At 37.3% G+C, this 25509-nt stretch overlaps 1 protein-coding gene across 1 annotated transcript in view; it reads left to right on the forward strand.

Annotated features, from left to right (window-relative positions):
- The first annotated feature begins 11460 nt into the window (after positions 1-11460).
- LOC117327723 (centromere-associated protein E-like) overlaps positions 11461-25509 on the forward strand; it is a 45553-nt gene continuing 31504 nt past the window's right edge. The window contains exons 1-9 of the mRNA XM_033884850.1: positions 11461-11541; positions 14618-14870; positions 15745-15858; positions 17522-17785; positions 18163-18315; positions 18921-20033; positions 20542-20608; positions 20875-21026; positions 24452-24718. Coding sequence (XP_033740741.1) covers positions 14754-14870; positions 15745-15858; positions 17522-17785; positions 18163-18315; positions 18921-20033; positions 20542-20608; positions 20875-21026; positions 24452-24718 — 2247 coding nt within the window. The 5' untranslated portion in view covers positions 11461-11541; positions 14618-14753. The remainder of the gene's footprint in view (positions 11542-14617; positions 14871-15744; positions 15859-17521; positions 17786-18162; positions 18316-18920; positions 20034-20541; positions 20609-20874; positions 21027-24451; positions 24719-25509) is intronic.

A 25509-nucleotide genomic window follows, 5' to 3' on the forward strand; every position in this document is an offset into this window, starting at 1 on the left:
CTTTAAACTAACCAGAAACGGTAAAAGAAGAAAGCACCAGCGAATCGCAAGTGATTACAGATAGTAGGCCGGCTGTATCTCCAACGTGATGAAAACAACTGCGATTCGCCATGGTTTCGTCACATTATTGGAAAGTGTGAAGTTACGTACACTTAGTTACAGTGAAGAAAATATACATTCAGTAAGATAAGCACCCCGACCCTTCTGGCTGTTTGTAGATAAATTTACAATTTTGTAAAGGTGCCAACTGATATCTAGAGTTGAAATCGTGTATGCATATATAAATAAAAAAATCTTTAAACACACGTAACATGTACATGGAGATAAAATTATATCTCTTTTTATATCGTTGGAAATTTGTAAATACAAAAACAGTTTTGGACGTTCTGACATAATTTTCTTCTAGGGGAATGTCAATAACAAAAATCTATTTTTTCGTTAAAAGCCAAAACTTCTTTATCCGGATGTTGCGGGTTTTATGTTGCTTGCGATTAATTCGAAAATTCCGTGTCTAAAAATCATACTGTGGCTGACATGATAACGAAACAAAATTCTAACTGAAAATAGACTAAACGAGAGTATGGGATACCCTTTAAACATTACTATGATATTCGGACCAGATGTTCCGGAAGGGTAACATCTTCGGCGTTATCGACGACATGTCCACTGTCATACAAATATAGGTCAAATCCTGGTCTAGTCACCCTCTCGAGGTGAGAACAACAGGCTGGCGACAACAGAACATGTCTATCTTAATATCGCACAAGTAAATAGAACTTCGACAACATCGACTATTAAAATAATTATCCAGTTATTCACTCGATAATCCCGGGTCTGAAATCTGTCTTATCTTCGGTTATCTAGGTTACAGTCGAGACGCAATTAACCTCGGTAATACACAGGTTATAAAATGAATACATGTATAGCTTCGATAACTCTTAACAGTGTGATAGAGAATATAACAACATCCGAAATCTCAATAATCATGACCCAAGTGATTCAGCTCCGATAATCCGGAGTGCAATAGTCCAGTTGTAACCTGATCATCCGGATTATAATAATCCATACGTAACCTGATAATCCGATGTGCTATAATCCATCTATAACCTGATAATCCTGAGTGTAATAGTTATAACCCATTCTGATCTATAGATCAGAGTTACTACCCTTCGATGTCATAGCGATAGCTTGGCAGTCGATAGATGTATTTATCATGGGTACACGTACACGTGTAGGGGAGGGCGGGGTTATGCGTGAGCGACGGGTTGATAATTGTATGCATGGTGTTGCACGTGAGCACGTGCTTTTAGTGGCCCTAACAGGTGTTTTCAGGTGCGCGTGGCCGGCTCGCCATTCGAGCCTTGTAGTCACTATAGCAAGCACGCATACATAATATGTCCGAGAAATCTTTAGAGGATCGTCCTAATACTGTATCGCAAGATGGACAGGGAGATGTTACTCCCGACGGACCTCAGGTAGCCGGTGGTCAAGACGTTTCTAATTCTGATACCTTGTATTTAATGAGGACTTATTTCGATAAGCAGTTTAGAACGCTTAAGAGAGAAATTTCTGAAGAGTACGAAACCAAAGCCGAAAATGTCGCTAAAAAGATAAAAGACGAAACCGTAAATTTCAAGTTTACCGGCAACAGGAAACAGTTCGAGTTTAACCTGGAATTGGACCTGTCCTTAAAAAGGGCAGAAAGGGCCGTAGGTGGTCGTGAGTTTTCGTCTGTGCTGGACTCTATTAACGCTGCCAGGGATTTGATTAGAAAACGTAACAAACTCATCAGGATTGCCGATAAATCTCCAGGTGGTTGGAGCACAGTTGAAGAGTATCTCTCCGACGACTTAGCATCAGATTCCGAGGATGACAAGAAACTACGTCAAGCGGAGGCCAGAGCGGTCAGGAAATCCAGACCTTACAAGAAAAGGGTGTCCGGTAGGGGCGGCCATTCGGGTGGTGTTGGGCGTGGCCATTATCGCCCTGGTGTCGTCAATGACCAGCCCTTCGGCGCTGTTTCGTCAGGAGGTGGTTCAGGTACTACCGGAGGGGGGCGGCCCTTTCGGAGGGCCTCCCCGTACGACGTATGCTTCAGGTGCGGGGCCATGGGACACTGGGGTAGACAGTGCCCCGCGTGGAACAATGGACAATACGGACAGACGGGATACCCAAGCTACGGAGGGTCGGCGCCCGGTCCTAGATTCGCCGCCGGAGCACAACAGGGAGGATCCGGAGCCAAGTGATCATGACTTTGATGTTAAGTATTTTGATCATTTATTTTTGTGGGCTGATGAGTTTTCTGGACACGCAGAATTTTTTGAAAATGTAACATTTCATAATGACAAATCTGTTAAAGGTCGTTTGAAAGCTCATATTAATTTTTGGGAGCATATAGAAGCTCCGGATTTCATTATCGAGACCCTGCGAAATGGTTATGTTATTCCTTTTGTATCTACCCCTCCCAAGGCAGAATTTAGAAATAATAGGTCATCCTTTATTCATTCCGACTTTGTATCTGAAGCAGTAGGCGAATTGGCCAAAAATGGTTGCGCGGTGCAAGTTCCCTTTACTCCACTTGTCGTTAATCCCCTTTCAGTAGCTGTAAATAAGAGTGGTAAGAAGCGTTTGATCCTTGACTTAAGTAATACTAATATGTATGTCTGGAAGCAAAAAATTAAATTCGAAGATTTTAGGGTCGCTCTCGAATTTTTTAAGAAAGACAGTTATCTTTACAAGTTCGACCTTAAATCCGGTTATCATCACATAGATATCTGTAAATCTCACCAAACATTTTTGGGGTTTTCATGGGAAGGAAAGCATTTTTGTTTCACAGTCCTCCCGTTTGGTTTGTCTAGTGCTCCATATATCTTCACCAAGTGCTTAAGACCCTTGGTTAAATATTGGAGAAAAAATTTGATAGAAATAGTAGTGTACCTGGATGACGGGTGGGGGTGCGCAGATTGCGCCTCCCAGGCTCTGACTGACGGATCCTTTGTGAAGGACAGTCTCATTAGGGCAGGTTTTGTTACAATATAGAGAAGTCCATTTTTACACCTACAATGTCATTAGAGTGGTTAGGCCTCCTATGGGACTCTAAAGAGTTTTCATTATCGGTCCCAGAACGAAGGATCACCGATTTACTCGGAGTTATAGATATTTTGTGGACCTCTTTACCGCGTGTTACAAGTAGAAAGTTAGCTTCGCTCACTGGTAGTATCATCTCTATGTCGCCAGTCATCGGTAATGTTACTAGATTAATGACCAGATTTTTGTACGGGCTGATACAGAGAAGTTCTTCGTGGGATAAGCTGTTTTTGATTGAATCGGATAGTTTAGCTCTACACGAGATTTTGTTCTGGAAAAACAATATTCGTAAGTTAAACTTTAAGAAGTTTTACGAATACAAGCTTCCGGTTTCTATTGTGTATTCGGACGCGAGTAGCATTGCCTGTGGGGCACATATTGTTCAGGCTGGGAATTTCGATTTTCATCAAATGTGGTCTGATGATGAAGCCGTCAAAAGTTCCACCTGGAGAGAATTGAAGGCTATCAATTTAGCTCTCTTAAGTTACAGTAATGTTTTAAGTAATTCCAGTGTTAAGTGGTATTCAGATAGCCAGAGCACGGTTCAGATCGTGCAAGCCGGATAAGGTGGTTGAACTTCAATTACTTGCGTTAGACATCTTTCAAATCTGCGCAGAAAAACAGATAATTCTTTCTATTGAATGGATCCCTAGGAGCGAAAACACGGTCGCTGACTTTATCAGCAAAATCGACGATTCAAATGATTGGGGCGTCTCCCAGGAGTTTTTTAATTTTTTGAATGAATGGTGGGGTCCATTTTCCGTGGACAGATTTTCTAACGGTAACAACGCCAAGATTCCTAGATTCAATACCAGATTTTTTCATCCCTTAGCGGAGGGTGTCGATGCTTTTGCTCAGTCATGGGGCGGAGAAAATAACTGGTTAGTCCCCCCCGTTAATTTGATAAAGCGTGCTATTCTGCATGCTGTGTTCTGTCGTGCCCAGTGTACACTCATAGCCCCTTACTGGCCTTCCTCCCCCTTTTGGTCTTCGTTATTTGATAAGCAAGGTAATTATCATCCTTACGTGAAAGACATTTATGAATTCCACAATACTAAGGACATTCTATTAAGTAATGTGGATAATTGTGTGTTCCATCCAGATAACTACAGGGGATCACTTCTAGCTGTGAGGATTGAATCTACCTATTGATTTTGGACATTCGCCTAAGTTTTCGAGACAGTGTATATTAACAAGTCTTTCGCTTATTTGTTTATCTAATTTTCAATTTTTTATTTACGTATAAGCCAGGGTGTTCGGCTCAGTTTTTTAATTAGTAAGCTAGAGAAGTCGGCTCATTAATATTATGCCGGATATTTCAGCCGAGTTATATAATTAAGCCAGAGAGGTCGGCTCATTGATGTAATTAAGCCAGAGAGGTCGGCTCATTGATGTAATTAAGCCAGGGAGGTTGGCTCATTGATGTAATTAAGCCAGGGAGGTTGGCTCATTGATGTAATTAAGCCAGGGAGGTTGGCTCATCGATGTAATTAAGCCAGGGAGGTTGGCTCATCGATGTAATTTAAGCCAGGGAGGTTGGCTCATCGATATAATTAAGCCAGGGAGGTTGGCTCATCGATGTAAATAAGCCAGGGAGGTTGGCTCATCGATATTATTAAGCCAGGGAGGTTGGCTCATTGATGTAATTAAGCCAGGGAGGTTGGCTCATCGATATAATTAAGCCAAGTAGGTTGGCTCATTGATATAATTAAGCCAGAGATCGACTTGAAGCCAGAGAGGTTGGCTTGAAACTTTATTCATGCATATATATTTACATGGTTTTGTGCATCTATTCGGATTTAAGATAAACGGTTTAATTGGTTCTTTTGTTCTTGTTTACAGATCTTTTCCGTATCGGGCGGTGGAAAGATCGACCTTCTTTAAGTGATCCTAAGTTATCACGCCTAGCTGATGGTTTAGCTTCACATATTCTAAGTTCCAAATCGGTCAATACAGTTAAAAAATATAAGTACGGATTCGAACACTGGAGGAAATGGTGCAATTCCTTTAACGGAATTTCCGTTATGCCTGCTAACGAATTTTACGTTGCCCTTTACCTATCTTCTCTCATTCAATCAGGATGTCATTTTTCAAAAATCGAGGAAGTTATTTTCTCGCTTTCGTGGTGTCATAAAATTGCGGGTTTTCAGGATCCATGTAGTGACTTTTTGGTTCAATCAGTTAGACTTAGCGGGAAAAGAATTCTAAGCTGTCCTGTCAAGAAAAAAGAACCAATTACACCGGAGATATTAAATAAGTTAGTGGATAAATATGGGAACGCTGAAGCTTCTCTAAAAGATCTCCGCCTTATCTCTATGTGTTTAGTAGGTTTTGCCGGTTTTTTACGGTTCTCAGAAATTGTAAATATTAAGTATTCGGACATTAGTTTCGAGGACTCCTTTATGGTGATTTTTATTTCACGTAGTAAGACAGATAAATTTAATGCAGGTAGTAGTGTAGTTATAGCAGCTACCCATAATAAAACTTGTCCTGTCGAAATGCTAAAAAGATATCTTGTTAAAGGTAACTTTTCACACTTCTCAAACGATTTGTACATTTTTTCCCAGGTGTGTTTATGTAAATCGGAGAAACAGTTTAGGTTACGTGCTAAGAACGTTAGACTCTCTTACACAAGGGCTAGGGAGATCTTATTAGAAGCTCTGGAGGCTGTGGGGCTGGACAAAACTCTATTTGGTGTCCATAGTTTAAGGTCAGGCGGAGCCACTGCTGCTGCAGCAGCTGGTGTTAGTGACAGACTGTTTAAGAAGCACGGCCGTTGGAAAAGTGAGAAAGCAAAGGATGGCTATGTGCGTGAAAGAGTTCATGATTTATTATCTGTATCACAACATCTCGGTATTTAAAAACTGATTGTATTTTATTAATTAAAATGGCGACATTATTTTCTTGTTTCCCGTTCTTTATTCATTCGAGGAAGCCTTTGCTCACTACAGAGGCTTCCTCCCATACAAGTGTTTGTGTTGTGATGATAAATTATTTATGTGCGTTTGAGACGGTCGAATTAGCACATAAATGTATTTATCATGGGTACACGTACACGTGTAGGGGAGGGCGGGGTTATGCGTGAGCGACGGGTTGATAATTGTATGCATGGTGTTGCACGTGAGCACGTGCTTTTAGTGGCCCTAACAGGTGTTTTCAGGTGCGCGTGGCCGGCTCGCCATTCGAGCCTTGTAGTCACTATAGCAAGCACGCATACCCCCCCCCCCCCCGAAAAATTTGACGAGACAAATGTTTTTTATTTGGTTTTCTTCTTTTACGCTTTTTACCTTATAGGTAATTTGTCGACAATCGCTGTTGACTTAAGACTGGACAGGTGTGAAAAATGTTTTACTTAGAAGGCATTGTGTACACAGGTCGAGGGACTTCGAAGGAGACGGATTAATTCCATGGACCAATTGTTTTGCCTTAATCCCAGAGTTTCGCATCCACATGTCGATTTAATTGTAAAAATCTCCCACAATAAATGGTGCTTTGCTCACTACAGAGGCTTCCTCCCATACAAGTGTTTGTGTTGTGATGATAAATTATTTATGTGCGTTTGAGACGGTCGAATTAGCACATAAGGGCCAATAATGTTTGTAACCCGATAATTCGGAGTGTAATTATGTAGTTGTAACCCGATACTTCGGAGTGCAATTATGACTATGTAACCCGATAACCCATTGTGTAATCATCAAGATGTAACCCGATAATTCGGAGTGTAATAATCCAGTTGAAACTCGATAATCCGGAGTGTAATGATTCAATTGTAACTCGATAATTCGGAGTGTAATAATCCAGTTGAAACCCGATAATCCGGAGTGTAATGATTCAATTGTAACCCGATAATTCGGAGTGTAGTAATCCAGTTGAAACCCGATAATCCGGAGTGTAATCATCAAGATGTAACCCGATAATTCGGAGTGTAATAATCCAGTTGAAACCCGATAATTCGGAGTGTAATGATTCAATTGTAACTCGATAATCCGGAGTGTAATAATCTAATTGTAACCCGACAAGCTGATGTGTAGAAATCCAGCTGTAACCAGACAATCCTGTGTGTAATAATCCAGTTATAACTCGATAATCTGGAGTAAGTCCGTTAATCCTATGTGTAGTTATCAAATTGTAGCCCGATACTCATATGAATAATATTCCAAATATCCCGATAATCCGGAGTGTAATAATTCAACTATAACCCGATAATCCGGAGTGTAATAATTCAACTGTAACCCGATAATCCGGAGTGTAGTAATCCAACTGTAACCCGATAATCCGGAGTGTAGTAATCCAATTGTAACTATATAATCCTATTTGTAATGATCCGTGCAGTTGTAACTCGATAATCCGGAATGAAATATAACAGTCCATTTGTATCATCGGATACTAAACTCTAGTCTACACAGCATGATAATAATCTAGCTGGAACCTCGAAGATCGAATTATAGAAATCGATCATCCGAACTCAAATAATCCAGGAATCACGTACCGCAATAATCATAATTTTAAAATTGTGAAAAAAGAACTCAATATCGAAAAAAACGTACATTATGTATGTATGAACAAGAAAAGAAACATACATTTTGATTAAATGAAAAATAAGACAATGAGTTCCCAGGTAACTATATACGGCATTCTCAAAGTGAGAGCCGGTGTAGTCTGGTGAAAAAGAAACCACCAGGTATAATGAGTATCGAACACATCGAACTTGATATCTCATAAGGAAATCGAATGTACGTCAATCTGATGAAATCATGGTGCGAACATAAAACTCCCCCAATAATCAGCAGAATGGTCAGTGGCGTAGGAAGTCGTCAAAAAGTGGGGGGGCAAAAATTTTTTTAACCTTTAATTTTACACACTAAACAAATCGTATGCCATCTCCGCAAAATTAGCCAATAATTATCATTTCAACATCCCATGATAGTTTTGATAATTTATGTAGTACAAAATAAGTTATTTACGCAAATCAGAATATATATATATTAAATATAGCAAAACATGAATCACCAGGCCCGCCTAGGGCGGGGGGGGGGGTCCAGTAATTTATTAATAATGCGAGCGCCGTAGGCGCGAGACGATTTTTTTTTTTGCGGGGTCCGAGGGGCCGCCCAGCGGGTCCAGGGCAGCGCCCTGATATGGGGTCAAGGGGGTCTAAGCCCTCCGCGGAAAATGAATATAGTACATTTCCAATAATTCGGGATCAGGCGCGGATCCAGGAGTTTTCGAAAGGGGGGTCCAGTAATTAAGTGATCATGCGAGCGCCGTAGGCGCGAGCCGATTTTTTTTCCTTTTTGCGAGAGGTCTGGGGGCCGCCCAGCGGGTCCCAGGGTGGCGAAGCCCCCCTGTAGATCTGCAATCGAAAGGGAGGCCAGTAATTTAGTGATAAAGCGAGCGCCGTAGGCGCGAGCCGGTTTTTTTTTTGTATTTCCTCGTACCTGTCGGTAATAAGTATCACTCTATTCACGTTAAAACCGCGCATTCTTCTTCATGTTGTGTTTCTGTCTTTTTTCTCATTATGAACTCAATTAACTTCACAAATTATCATCAACTTATTGAATCTATGTGATGAAGTTGAGCAAAATTTCTTATAAAGATATAAATATTGACTTACCAGGCTGTTACACAGGTCTGAGGATTGATATACTAGTATAAAAGTCGGAATGTTCCGGATGTACAAGATAAAGTTTTTATCGTTGCCTTCAAGAAAACATTATCGGTTCGGAAATATACAGATATTTATCGAAATGAATATATAAATTCGCGTTTTATCCCCTTTTTTTAGATTTTGGATGTCAAAAAGTGGGGGGGCAAAAAGATATGTTTGCCCCCCCACTGAAAAAAGTGGGGGGGCAATTGCCCCCCCCCCCCCCCCCCTGCCCCCCCGCTTCCTACGCCACTGATGGTGCATACATCAGTAGAATTATGGGTTTTGTAGTAAAAGCATGAAAATTTGCATATGGGTAGAGCATCATACTCTGAAAAGATTTAGATATGGGTCAAGCATTTTCCCCAAGATTGCCGCCAAAACCAAGATGGCTGCCCAACCAAATATGGATGCCATATACAGTATATGTATATGGTAAATTTTAGATTTCGCCAAAATTGTGCATATCTTTTAAATACTTTTTCTGAAACTATATGAACAGACATTAGCAAGTTTATTTCATGCACAAAACGCCATCTATACAAAGGTCAGCTAAATCAGAATTGTAATAATGCTGCCGTAGACACGTGGCTCATTGTCCACTATTAAAATGGTTACCGGATTGAGCACATTTCCGTGTTCCCCATATCCCAATCGAGGTGCACAAAAACTTTGACCAAGATCCGACCGTCCTAAGTACTCTAGAAATGATGACAAAACTGCCTTTTGACCCGTCCCCATTCCGTAAGAATGAAATAATGCTACTGCGGACACTTAGTTCATTGTCCACCATTAACCAGAATGATTACATTTTTCGTTTTCCCAAAGAAGGCGGTCACCAGTTAGCAGTCACAGGATACATTTACAATGTATTGACTCAGCTCCTAACACTAAATGACGACTATATCCAATATTACTGGATTTATGACTCGCGAGTGTTCTTGCACATGCATGTAGATAGTCTATTTGAACTTTAATAACTACAATATTTCCCTACAAATAGTTTTTATCAAAATGGGATGAAATCAAGTACACTGTCATATTGTACATCATTGCAGATATTATTCAACTTATAACAAAGATTTCATGAGCAATGCATTACACATATGAATTTGTATCTAATAGTTGAGGTGCATCATCCAATAAATACTTACGATGGACGATACAACTGAAAACATATACATTGTACATGGTAATTAAAGTATAATTAATCGACACCAGGCTGTTGCAATTCTACCGTCATTACTGATTGAGCGAGTCCTATTCAATTCCGCTCGAGCGGGTCCGCTACAATTCCGCTCGAGCGGGTCCGTTACAAGTCCGCTCGAGCGGGCCCGCTACAAGCCCGCCCGGCGAGCGGGTCCGCTACAAGTCCGCTCAAGCCCGCTACAAAACCGCTCAAGCCCCCGCCCGAACCTCCTGCCAATCCGCTCGGAGCCCGCTCAAATCCCGCGGCAATCCCGCTGCAAACCCGCGCAAATTCTGAGCGGAAGGCTGCACGGGTCAACGCTCTGTGAGCGTTGGTTTGAGTACTAAATCACCCTCCTCGTACTGTATATGTATATGGTAAATTTTAGATTTCGCCAAAAGTATGCATATCTTTTAAATACTTTTTCTGAAACTATATGAACAGACATTAGCAAGTTTATTTCTTCGTCAAACAATCATACTGACAAGATGGCCGCCAAATTCAAGATGGCTGCCATATGCCCAATTTTTAATTTCATCAATCCTCTTGTATATATTGATACAAATAAAATATGTTTAAATCAATCAATGGTATACAGATTTTGACTTTTTTGGCAAACTATTAAGAGTAATTAACAGACAATTTATAACAAAATAGTCATGCTAAAATTAATTCATATGTTTATTTCTTGATGCAAAAAAGGAGATGGCTTCCTTTTTATATGAACCTAAACAACCTGTAAGGGTTCAACTTCAGCGTTACAAACAGAACATTGACATTGAGGATTAGGTGGCAGCAATCAACCATTGTCATTAGGAAGTTACACGCAAACTTCACGAAGTGATATTGATGGTTGATTTATTTATTATACATTGGATTTCTTTACACCGATAAGGTAGAACATGGCAGTTCCATCTATATATTGGTAGAGATATTCTGACAGATTGATATAACTGGTGTATGCATGTATGCCTAAGTTTGGCGTCAGGGCCAGATGAAACTCGGGTTAATTTATATGCAATCTTTATAATTCAATTCAACTTTATTGAATTTTGCATCCAAATAGAACACATTATGGATCAAACTGCACACAATGTATACTCTGATACCTCTAAAAGGGTTCATCTGAAATGTAGTACGCATTCTAGTCAATGATTTTACATCATTAGAAAAGTTGCCAACTAAATTTTATATGCAATGCAAATATTTTTTGCTTAGAGTTAGAGCTATCTTTACTCAGTGGTGAACGCCAGCTTTTTGTACCAAAGTGCATTCTAGATATGAATGGTATTTTTATTTTTGTCAACGTAGGGAATTTTGTTAATAATATCCATATCCATCGTCATCGAACCATTCTTGATTGAGCTTTCTGCCAACTGTCTACTGATAGTAAGTTCCGTCTTACCGACAAATTAGTGATCTGTCGACGCCATGTCAAATTGTACGTCGCGTCGCATCACATGTTATAGCCGTCACGGTTGATTGCATTCCTGACATTAGTGTTACCCCAAGGCAAGGGAGGTAATGACAGTCACGTGACTTCCCTCAGGTAAAATTCCAAGATGGTGGACACATAGCGATGGAGTGCGTGTTTTCGGAGCAGTGTGCAGGTTTTTCCGTTAGTATTATTTCAGGATTTGGGATGCAACTTCTCTTAAGTGCGTGTATTTAAGGGACGTTTTTGTTGCTCTCCTCTAAATGTTTCATATTGCTGTCTGCAAAGGACATCATATATTTTATACAATGTGTGTCCTTCGCAATCCAGACACGTCACCAATAATGCGGTGACGTTTCTAGCGTTGTACTTCCCAGTTTTGTCATTTGTCTGTTTATGCTTCTTTTTCAGGATATGTAGAAATAAGAGTTGTTGTATTTTGCAATTTTGTAATCAGTCAATACTTTTTGTAAATTTAAAACGTTCTTTCCAACATGCCAGATGACATGACATCGGTTCGAAAATGCATGTCTATTTTTTATTTATTTTTATTACAGTACTGCTCAGTAGTGTTATGATTTCATAAATAATTAACATAAGCTTAATTTGTTCAACAACATAATTGAATTATTGTCAACACTATCCACGTGACCATAAACATAATTAAATGGAGGATGAACACTATAAATAAATGTAAATATAATGCTTTGAAAATATCAATCAATCGTTGGCCGTTGGCTTACGGTGTTAGTACGAATGTGTGCGACTTGAGCTCAATGTTCTGGTCAATAAATTGATGTATTATATTAACCAAGTTTTCTGATCAGTTGAGTTTCGTGTGAAAATAACAAACGCATTAAACTCTACTCCATATGAACATATATATATATAGCTGCGATAGCGTAGCTCTGGACGACGGGCTGACAATTTCTGACAGATGGTTGTCGTCAGAGCTACAATTTCCTTCCATTGATGATAGTGTTGCAAAACAATGAACCTCGAAAATACTACAAAAAGCGGATGTGGTGTAACTTTCGAGTAATAATTCGTATAGATAAACATTTCTAATCAATTTTAGCCATGTATTAGCCTACCGTCACATCTGGTAATCTTTTATTTGCACTCTACAATATTACACTACTTGGAGTTATTGACATAATCCGCCATGAATATTACACTACTCTGAGTTATCCGCCATGATACTTCTCGAAGAACTCTTGTGACCATATATGGATGAAGCTACTACGATTAAAAAAAACATTATTAGAGATATTCAACCAGGTTTTGTAAGGGTTGTGAAGAAAGTACATCTTATTTGGTGTAAGTATCAAATTTCAGAATGTTTGACACTGCTCACCAAGGTATATAACTCCGAATCTGTTTATCTGTTGAAATCTTGTGGGAATTTTAAATCTCATTAGCATCAATTTGATTTTCTTATAAGGAATTGACCTTTTAATTTACCTTACACTTGTATCAAAGATGGCGGTATGTTTGAACTGATATCTCTGTGTGTCTTGCGCTCGTTTTTGAATTTACCTTTTACTGTAAAAGAAATGACGTAATGCGCAGGTTTGTGGATTGAATGTTGTTAATAGATACCAGAATCATCAATTTACATGTTTTTTTATCCCAGTGAATTATAATCATAGCTAATGCTGCCCGATGTGAATCACATCAGGGCTTGCTACACTATCGGCAATGGGAGGGACTTCATACCCTGCCGGAGAGCAGTGTAGGCAGGGTATGAATATTCGTTCTAATATATATATATATAGTACACTAAAATGTACTAGCTAAATATAATTAATTATGTTGAAGTGGCAAAGCATTTGACACTTTTGACTACTTAAGTCAAATGCTTTTCAAGCACAACAGTAGCTAATAAAACTTAATTCCTTTCTTCGCTCCGTTTGAATTATTTTTAACGTCAGGGTGCCTTTGGCACCTGCCGTTATAGGCGTGGTGGGAAAATGTTGTTACTGATAGATCTGTTCCGGCTAACTATTCCTCATTTCTGTCATACAAATGATATACATCTGCAGCCTAATATAGTTCCTATTTTGATAGCAATTATTGACACAATTTAAGTGATGTAAACCGTGTTTACTGCAATTATTTAAAATGAAATGTTAATGTTTGGTGTTCTAGATTATTTTAGAGTATAATTATTAACCTTTTTCCTCGTCAGTATATACAATTTTGTTGGCGTAGGATTACGTAGTTCCGTCTCGATACTGCCTTGAAAACGAAAGTAGAAAAATCAGTTTGATCGTCGTAGAAATTTACATGCATTCACAGAGAAATTATCCACATCTGTTCATCCTGAGTTAATATACAGGAACATTTTATAGCTTAAAACCAATCCTATTTACGTAGTCAAATGCACCCGAGCATTCCACGAGATAACTTCAGCTGTCACGTGACTCTTCACGACACTAGTCAGCCAGACTGTAACTAAACCAACGACCGTTCGCAGTTTCAAATGCATTTGTAAGTCGCTAGAAGACGCATGAAATATGACCAGGAATTGAGGGCAAGTTGTAACAAACTACATTGCCGTTTTTTTGTGAGGATTTTATTAAATAAGGTTATTATTTGTTGTTTGAAAAGAATCTAATGATTATGATCCGTGACTGATGTACTGGCGGTGTCAAAACTAGATATGTCTCGTCGGACAACGCGACCGCAAAATGTGTTACCTAAGGGGTCATAAAATAGATGTTTGATTAATAAAATTTAAAAAACTTCGGCTGTGTACATCTTGGATTTTATCTTTAGTTGTAGTTACTTGACAACATGTTCTGTTAATAGACCGATTTGTCGCTCAGTTGATTCTTTTTTTCAAAGTTTACAAGCAGCTTTACTGATTCAGGAGTATATCAATAATCTTCCACAAGCAATAAAGAAATCAGGAAAGAACTATACTCAGCTTTTGTCAGCTGATATATATGTTATACATATTTTCTTGAATATATATAGAATAGAAATACCAGGGCCAGATGAAGACATTTCATCTGATGCAAATGTAACTGTCTGACTATAAAATCCAATTTTAAATTTCTTATAATATAACCTCAGACCCTGACGTTTCTCAGGGCCTTTGGCCCTTTGATTTAAATTAGTTTGAATTATTTTTTAAATAGTTACATATTTTTCATAGGTAGAAAAATATCATTAGCTTTATTTTCAGTGTAAAATGATTAAAATTTGTAGTTCCATAGCAAAATGTTTATATTTATACATTTATATATTACAGGGTCCTGTGAAGGCATAAACATGGGATCTTAGTTTTTCAAAAGCTGAAATGCACAGTCAGGATTGAACTAACCACATAATTGTGTGTTAGCTATAGCCATATTTGTATCTTCACGCTAACACACCAGACAAGTACAATGGCGGACAGTGACCTCAGTATGCAGTATGAACAGCAGCAGGTGATGATTGATCAGCTGAAGGTTATGATCAGGGAACGAGAGGAGGCCCTTCTCACCAAAGACAAGGAGCTACAAGTAGGTTAAATGTCAATGCTTACACTGACCTAATAAAGCTTCTGTAAAGAATTGCCCTGCTGAATACTATGAGCTTATATAATTAATTAACTCTCATTAATTATGTGATCAAAATTTTAAATGTGATTTTCATTTTTAACTTATATTCTAAAGACAATGAGTACTGTACAACTGAGCATAGTCAGAAATCTCATTATACAATATTTGGTATCGAGATACATACTTAAACAAGAGATAATTTATATAATATCACATGAACAAGCAAGTTTAAACTAATATACAAAAAAATATAAAAATAATATACTGTACTAAATAAAAGTTGTTTTCAGTCTGTCTTGACTTAATTTGAAAAAATAACTACATAAATAAAAAAAACTACACAAGCAATGCAAAAGATGCAGTCTTCCACATTGTTTGGGAAAAAAATAATGTTCTTTTGAAATAAACCAGACCTTAGTTATTTAACTTACTTTTATTGGAAAAAAGTATGCCAGTATACCAGTGAAAGACATTTGGTCATTCTCTATAAGCCTGTATTTCACTTCGTCTTTATTAATTTCAAATTGTTCCGTAGAACAGTTAATTTCCATACAGTCATAATTTTTTTCAAATGCCCCTCTTTTTTGTTGCCATACAAAACTGCAGCGCTATCACATGAAACAATGTCTTTTTGTTTTCCACAACCTAATTTACTTCTGTTTTGTTTATTTGTTAAAGTGACGAGACTATCATAAACTTTGTGAACAATTGAGATTTTCTAATTCTACCTATAACCTGATAGCTTTTGGTGGAATGTTTTACGTATATGTCAAATTGTGATATGCCAACAAAAATGACTCTGATGTTTTGCTGTGTGATTTTATTTTATGTACAGGAGACAAATGCCAAATTTTCAAAGTTAAAGCTACAGGCAAAGGCTCGGGTAGCTAAGGAAGCTAAAGCTGGGTCTTCAAAGAAGTCCTCATCGGAAGCAGCCGCAGAAACTAAGGTACATTCGTTTTCATGAATGAGATGAATGAATTTCCGATTTTTGATGGTTTCAACACAACTTTTGAAGTTAGTAACTAGATTTACTGCACATAGAAACTAAGAATTTGCAAATTGTTTGTTGATTAGGGTTTAAAGTCCTGACCTGGGCCATACAAGGACAGGTTTTTACAAGTTGTATATAGGTATAGCAACTACAGTCCAACCCGGTTATGACAAATTTCTGGGGACCCCTCAAATGTTTTCGTACTAGACGGGTTTCGTATTATGTGGGGTCGTATTCCAATGTGCCACACCATGTATGCACGCACAGCACATGTACACTTCGTACATGTTTGTTTAAACACGTTTCATGTTACACATTTCTCACTAAAAATAAACAAATCGGATGTTAATTTAATTATTTAATATAAAAAAGATAATGTGTAATACAGTGTACATTGTAAGTGCGTGGCGTTCAGTCTTTGGTTAATGGGCCTACAACGGCTACATAATGTCATATCACGATTGCGCTAATCACGTTTTGCAGCTGCTAAATAATCACTGACCAATGTTTGTTTGACTCTTTACGAGCTGACCTTACTTACAAATATATCCAGGTATAAGAGATTTTTGAAAACACAATCTTGAACGTCATTTTGATTTTGAACGAATGATTTCAAGTTGTCAAGACATTCGCGGGCCTCGTTATCTGTAACGCATGTGTTTCCGGGTCATTACCATCATCATCGCTCTCGGGGAGCTCTATTCCTCAGTAATCTCGAGCTAATATCAAGGTATTCCTCAGCCGTAATAACTTAGGCAAGAGAAGTCGTAATTCTGATTACGGGATGTTGTCATCCTGGTCCTACAGTTGTATACACTTTCTATAGAGCGCATGGGTTGGCCGAGACAAAGCTAGGTCATGAAAACTTACCTGTGCCACACTTGGCTGACTCTGACTTTGACACTTCGTATTATGTGAGTTTAAAACAACACAAACAGCGGTCAAGGGACCCTGGCATATCTGTGTACTATCCGGGTTTCCGTCGTAACCGATTCGTATTAAGTGGGTAAGCAATATAAGCGTATATATATTGCACACGGTTTGCAGGGGATTTGATTTTCATTTGTATAAAGCGAGTTTTTGTATTATCAGAGTTTGTATTAAGTGGGTTGGACTGTACATATAATATTTCATTGGATATTGGAATTTTTTGTTGATATAAAAATTCTTAGACTATTTCAAATTAGAACGTTTTCCGTCATACTGTTTTAAAAATACTTTCTAAATTGGTTTATTTTACATAACAGCGTCAACATTTTTTTACACCAAATTTTCCATATGTAACAAAAACGTTCCTGTGATGGCTTTGTCCTGGATCAAACCACTTTACCCTCATTGCTCAGGATAGCCTATGGCACGCTAGGCCTCCCATTAGTTGTTCAGTGATGTAGCCACCACATACTATACTACAACACCTCAGTTCAAAATGACTGGCTGTTCATTGGGCTGTAAACCCAGAAAATATGCCAGCAGTTTGGAAGGCAGAGTTTAGGTATGGGCCATTTACCACAGTTTTAAATATTCTTATGGACCATTTTTTCTTTGTCTATGTAAGACTTTCAAACAATGGGCCAGCATATTTTGTCTATTGATATTGATTCTGTTCTTTTCATGCTAGGATGGTGGCGGTAAATCTGAGTCGGATTCAAGTGACAAAGTCCACAGAGCTAAGATGTTGATGTTGACAAAGAAGCTGGAAGAACGAGACAAGGCAATAGTAGAGAAAGAAGAGATCATAACATTTCGCGATCAACAACTGGAGTCCAAAGTTCACCTGATACATGAACGGGATCAGATGATACAGAGATTGACAGAACAGTTGGAGGAATGTTCCAAGATGGCTGGTCAAGCAACAACTTCAGGAGACGATGCAAGCTCAGAGGTAGGACAGGTTTCTTACAGGAGAAGGATTGCCACAGAATCTTCAAATAGATATATGGCAGATCTTTCTGTAATATTCACAAAGTTTTGAAACCCCTTTACTTAACAATATATTCCTGATCTTGGGTATTGTTAACATTGCATTTCAATTTATAATTTTATGATGTGGATAACATTTAGAGTTAGTGTTGAATCTATCGCTATAACCTTTTGAAATTTGAAAAAGGACCCTGCTTATTTTCTGGAAAACTATTCAAACTTGACAGACGCTTAAGGACCCCATCTTGTCAGAAAAGGACTCATTTATAGAATACCTAGTGCAAACACTGACAGTTATCCTATATAATCATGATTTTACCTACATTATTGTTGAATCAGATCCAACAGATGTATGCTCAGATTGTCTACAAAGACAGGAAGATCCTGGACCTTAACAACAAGATCTTGGAGCAAGAACAGAAAGTGATGGATATCCAAGAATTTGTGTCGGAAAAGGATGAGGTCATCCGAGGAAGGGATAAAGTTGTGAAGGTAAACAGTATGATGGTGGCATATTCTTATCTTCAAGAAAATAATGCATTATTTAATATCACTTGACAGTGTTGTTGACTGCTTTATACAGTTGAATTTTAACAGATGTATTTTGGTATTCAATACTCTCTACATCTGTCTATCTGGTTGTCTATTTGCTTGTTCACGGTCATCTGTCAATCAACAGTTGGTTAAGTTTTGTTTTTCTTCAGTGGTCTTACTGTTAATTCAGGTAGTGTGTTATTGTTCCAATTTTAGGCACAAATGTTCTTGTGAGGTCTAATAGTGATGATATTGATTCAAGGTTTGAAAATAATGAAAACGAGTGGTGAAATGTTTATAGATGATGTTCATTGACTATATATAACCTGACAAATCAAGCAGGTACATTATAAGTTGTAAACATATATGAGATGAGATAACAAGTGGATTTAAATACACATTAAATTTTGGTACATTTAGATATTAATTATATTTATCAACACAAAAAATATTTTGAAACAGTAACAGCTGTCTCAAATAAAAATGTCTTCAGGTAAGGAACGTTGATCCCTGTCAATTATTTTGCATTTTCATGGGAATATTTTATTATTGACTGTTTTCAGATCTTACAGATGACAATTGAGGAGACGGAACAACGAGCTACTAGTCAGGCTCTCCTGATCGCTAAACTTTCGGCTAAGGTTGAGGACAGTGAAGAGAATCTCGCCCACTATAAGGAGCAGGTCAGCAAAACTGATCACAACTTAAAACAGGAGTCAGACAAATTCAATCTTCGCCTGCAGGAGTCACAAAAATATTTTGAGGAAACAGTCCAAGAGAGGGAAGCAGAGATAAAGAAATTAAGAGCAGATGCATCTAAGAAGGATGAGGAAATTCTAACCAGAGAAAATGATCTGAGGGAGTTGATAACAAAACATGAAAAGGATGTGCAACGAATTATGGCTAGGGATGAAGTGAACATTCAAGATCATGTACTTCAAATGCTGGAACAGAAGTTAAAAGATACCAACTCTGTCCTTGATGGGAAAATCAAGGTGATAGAAACACTGCAACAAGAAATAAGTGAAAAAGATAAACACATTGCTGAGAGCTACGATATCCAAAAAAGCTTCAGGGAAAAGTTACAGGTGACTTCAGAACAGTTAATGTTAGCGCAGGCTGAAAACTTGGACATGGAGGTACAATGGAGAGAAGAAAAGAAAAAAATGGATGAAAAATTTCGAGACTTGCTTGAGAAACACGAGATGGAAAAGACAGAAAAGGAAATGAATATGCAGACAATGCAAAGTCACTTGTCTCAGTATCAGTCGGCTTACACTCAGGCTGTGTCTCAATATAATGCCCTGCAGAACCGCTACCAACATTCTATAAGGCCTGGCGGGGCTGTATCACAGACTGACGTGCCACCTATTGAACCACTGGTAGATCCTGTGGCAGAATCCAACGCGGTGCTTGTCAAGGAGCTTAGACAGAGCTTACAGGAGAAGGAACGAGAATTATCTGAGTTAATGTCATCACAGACTCTGCTTGATGAGACAAAAGGTCTGTTAGCAGAGAAAGAGAAGGAATTAGCTGATAAGGAGGTGGAACTGAAGGAGATGAGGAAGTCAACAGAAGGAGGTGGAGCTAAGGCAGATACCAAGGGTCTCAAGGACAAGGCTAAACTCACTGCCAAAGTCAAGGCGTTGGAGAAAGAGCTAACACAGCTGAAAAAGGTATACAGGATAAATAGCCAACAATTCACTCTATTTCTAACATTTTAAATTGGCTAAAGACTTATTCATTTATGTTTTGAGTCATATTTGTTACGATAGATAAAAATGTTTCAAACATCTTTCATATAAAGATGTTGCCACCCCCAATCATGTCACTGGGTGTTATCACTGTTACAATGCATCAATATACATCAATATATTGGCAGCCATGAACAAAACATTACTAACTACTGTAGTTTTAATTGAATGATATGAAAAAATGAAGGGTAGAATTAGTCTGCATTCTATTAGGAAAACATTGCAGTAATGAAAATAGATGTATTAGATATGTACTCAATTATTGTAGAAAAGTTCCAAGATCATTGTTAAAAAAAGACAAAAAAGAATCTTTTTGTTTAATTATATTCTAAATATGAGTTTGTGATAAAATGTAAACATGTATTGATTATATTAATCTATATTTTTTTCTGCTTTTTGTGCATTCATATTTTTATTTTGTTTATCTCAGAGTGGGGACTTGTCATCAGAACTGGATTCTCTGAAGAATAAGATAGCAGAGCTTGAAGATGAGAAAGGTATTCTATTACTAAATCTTATCCTATGATTATAACATTTGGATAATCTAGATACTAAAACAGCAGACTGGCACTTTATACATACAATAAATATATCACATATACAAGTCATTATTTATATCACAGACATACATATAAAGATATTTATACTTTTCAGTATTCTGAAGTATGTTGTTATAGAACTATTAATTTTATTGTGTAAAGGAAATTCAATTTAGGTAATTAGAAGTATTTCAGTTTTGTTCTTATGCATATACTTACTTTAGGGACAATGGAGAAAGAGCTACAAGAAACCAGATCCGTGGTTGAAGGCCTGAGGACAGAGATATCAGAACTCTCCCATCAGTTGTCTACTGTTAAGGAGGAGAAGGAGAACATCAGCTTGGTGAATAAAGATCTGCAGACAACATCACAACAGGTATTCATCTTCTAGATGTATTAAATACTTAAACACATTCACTAGGTCCAGCTTGCTTGGGTCTAGTATCACATTGATAGTAGTTCTATGGATTGAACTATAATGGGAATCACATTGGTAGTACTATGGATTGAACTATAATGGGAATCACATTGGTAGTACTATGGATTGAACTATAATGGGAATCACATTGGTAGTACTATGGATTGAACTATTATGGGAATCATATTGGTAGTACTATGGATTGAACTATAATGGGAATCACATTGATAGTACTATGGATTGAACTTTTATGGGAATCACATTGGTAGTACTATGGATTGAACTATAATGGGAATCACATTGGTAGTACTATGGATTGAACTATTATGGGAATCACATTGTTAGTAGTTCTATGGATTGAACTATAATGGGAATCACATTGGTAGTACTATGGATTGAACTATAATGGGAATCACATTGGTAGTACTATGGATTGAACTATAATGGGAATCACATTGATAGTAGTTCTATGGATTGAACTATAATGGGAATCACATTGGTAGTAGTTCTATGGATTGAACTATAATAAGATAAGATAAGATAAATTTTATTACCAGTGCAGGACCTTTTGATCCTCGATCTATACCGGACTCCAAAATATGATTATTACAATAAATAAAATCCATAAATTGTGATAAAAGTTCCAATTCCTATATAATTTCACAATTACAGTTATATAAATGTTTGCTTTTCCCAATGATTGTCTAGTCTGTTTTTGAAAGAATTTACTGTTGGTGCTAGAACAACATGTTCTGGGAGATCGTTCCATATTCTATCAATGCGCAGACCAAAAAAGTGTTTCCTTATATCTAGCCGAGAATGGTGCGGATATAACTTTTTATCATGTCCTCTTGTTCCGTGTCTTTGAACCTTGTCGCTACAGAGCTTGAGAAAGTCCGTAGCTTAGATATCGCTGATATTGCTAGTCAATTTGTAGACTTCTATCATATCGCCCCTCATTCGTCTGAAAGTGAGTGTAGGTAATTTGAGCCTTTTCTATCGGAATAGGACATGTCCCTAAATCCAGGTGACTGCTTGGCTGCCCTCCGTTGTACAGCTTCAGTCATACCAATGTGCTTAATAATGGGAATCAAATTGATAGTAGTTCTATGTATTGAACTTAAATGGGAATCACATTGATAGTAGTTCTATGGATTGAGCTAATAAAGGGAATCACATTGATACTAGTTCTCCAGAGGGAAGTGATATCGGAATCACATTGATACTAGTTCTATGGAGTGAGCTAATAAAGGGAATCACATTGATAGTAGTTATATGCATTGAACTATAATGGGAATCACATTGATAGTAGTTATATGCATTGAACTATAATGGGAATCACATTGATAGTAGTTATATGCATTGAACTATAATGGGAATCACATTGATACTAGTTCTATGGAGTGAGCTAATAATGGGAATCACATTGATACTAGTTCTATGGAGTGAGCTAATAAAGGGAATCACATTGATACTAGTTCTATGGAGTGAGCTAATAAAGGGAATCACATTGATACTAGTTCTCCAGAGGGAACTGATATCGGAATCACATTGATACTAGTTCTCCAGAGGGAACTGATATTTGAATCACATTGATAGTAGTTCCTCAGAGGGAACTGATATCGGAATCACATTGATAGTAGTTCTTCAGAGGGAACTGAATATCTGAATCACATTAATACTATTTCTGTGGAGGGAACTATGATAAGAACCAATTCTTTTAAATCCTTCTGCACTCATGATGTCTTGAGATGTCACAGAAAAATGTCAAACCTGTCCAATGCACAATTTCCCATAATCATAAATATTTGATTATCATTAATTCTTATTTTAAATACTGATACATTTTGTATTTTTGTTGATTACAAAACAACTGCATTATCTTATACATGATTTGTAGTTATATGCAGTGGTAATAACTCACAAATATGCATTCTGCAGGATAATCTATTCTCTTAAGAGCTACTTAAGGTTGAGATGGTGTTCATATACACGTACCTGCATATACGTATGCATAGATGTTTATGCATATACATGTATACATAGATGATTATGCATATACATGTATAGATATATGTTTATGCATATACATGAATACATAGATGTTTATGCATGTACATGTATACATAGATGATTATGCATGTACATGTATACATAGATGATTATGCATGTACATACATAGATGATTATGCATATACATGTATACATAGATGATTATGCATATACATGTATACATGTTTATGCATATACATGTATACATAGATGTTTATGCATATACATGAGTACATAGATGTTTATGCATGTACATGTATACATAGATGATTATGCATGTACATGTATACATAGATGATTATGCATATACATGTATACATAGATGATTATGCATATACATGTATACATAGATGTTTATGCATATACATGTATACATACTGTAGATGATTATGCATATACATGTATACATCGATGATTATGCATATACATGTATGCATAGATGATTAAGTTACCACTATAATAAAACTTTGATTGTTTCTGCTTAGCTCTTATCAAGGCCTCACGATGTAGTCAATTTGCTACATCAATGGAATGGTAGACAGACAGATATTTACTGATCAGCTCCCATCCATGCCTCATTATGTAGTAGATTTTCTACATGGTAATGATAAACAATTCATACCCAAAAATGCAAAGAATTGCATCAAAGTGCACAAAAAGGGAAAGTGGAATTTTCCCCCTTTGTTTTTTGGAACAACGTTTTATAGATATGTGATTATCATTTTGTCTTTTTCCATTAACAAACAAAACATGAAGAAATATTACATAAGTAGATATATATTACTTAATCGAAACATTCAAGTATGACAAGAAATGCTAGCCTTGTCTGACACACAATCAAAGTCTTAAATGAATGTCTTAAGTGTGTGCCAAGGTGTGCAGTGTCCATCTTTGTTTGCAGTTACTTCTTTAAAGTATTCATTCATGTACTACAATATTGTCTTATGACAGGGTATGTACAGGGTTGTGTCCCTTGGCTCAATTTTGATACTGAAATCATTCTGGATATCAATTGTGCTTTTTGCTCTAGTATATGTGGAACTGGGTCCATCTGTTCAAGTATGAGCCTTGTTCATTTCCTACTAGGTTTTTTTTGGTCTTCCCAGCTGTATGAAAAGTTTAATAGGTTTTAGTTATCTGAAAATCTCGTACTGTCATCTTCCTTAGGTAAATTTTGAACATTCTACTAATAAAGATATTTTGTTAGTTCCCGAGTTTCTTATTCCAGATTCATAAAAATATATGAAGCAAACCAGTAATTAAAAATTTAGTTTTGAAGTTTTGTCGTATTTTGGAAATTGAACTACATATATATTTGGTTTCTTTAACAGATTTCTGAATTGGAACATGCCCTGGAAGTCGAAAGAGGAACAAACAAACAGTTGAAGGAGGAAATAAACAACCTGCGAGCCCTTTGTTCAGAAGCAGAGAGCAAAGCTGATCAGCTTGACCAGATGATCCAGCACTTGACTACTGAACTACAGACTGCCCAGCAGACTGGACATCAGAAAGAGTTAGACTGGACAGAAAAACTAGCAGCACTGGAAGAACAACTTCAAAGAAACCAGGAATATCTGAAGACAGAGACACAGAAAAAGGTACTTATAACAGAATGTCTATTTCTGAATCTTGCAATGTTATACTGTATATATACAGTTAGCTATTAACTCACTTGGTATCCGAGATTACACCACCATTATTCTTTAAAATGGTAATGATATTTGTTTTCTATGTAGTTGGTTTTGATTGGGTTCAAATAAGCTTGCTCAAGGCCACGGGGATCAAATTTGTTTTGGGGTTTACAGAAATCATATGTGTTTGAACTTTTAAAAACAACTTCTTAAAAAAAACATATTGAAGTAGAAGCAAATAGCATTTGGCCTGTAGCTTTTTCTGACAGCTAAATCTGTACCGAAGACCATGAGTCTTCCTATCTGGGGCAAAGGGTCATATTAGATCAAATATAATCCAGGGAAACTAATGAAATTTAGAATAAGTTAACCCTCATCAGGTGGTGGACTGTTCAAATCACCCGTTATTCATGTCCCAGTCCCATTGTCTACCTAAACAATCCTGAATAGTCCCCCACTTGGAGCCATGCAAGGGGGGGGGGGTAAAGACTTGTGTCCGTCCATCCATCTGTCCTTCTTTTCTTATGCACATTATTTTGTTTGGGCTCTGTCTCCTACATTGCTTGAACTCCATACTTGGGGCATGGTTTTACTTTGGTGAGGCAAAGTGTCCTGTATCATAAATAGGTCACTCTGACCTACATTCTGACCTTTGACCCACATCAAAGAAAAATTTTGCCTGGGTTTTATCTCCTTCACTTCTACAACTGGAATTCATCCTTGTTTATAACAAATTCATCACCTGTGCATTCTTGCCA

The sequence above is a fragment of the Pecten maximus genome, chromosome 5, assembly GCF_902652985.1.
Source record: "Pecten maximus chromosome 5, xPecMax1.1, whole genome shotgun sequence".
Classification (NCBI taxonomy): domain Eukaryota; kingdom Metazoa; phylum Mollusca; class Bivalvia; order Pectinida; family Pectinidae; genus Pecten; species Pecten maximus.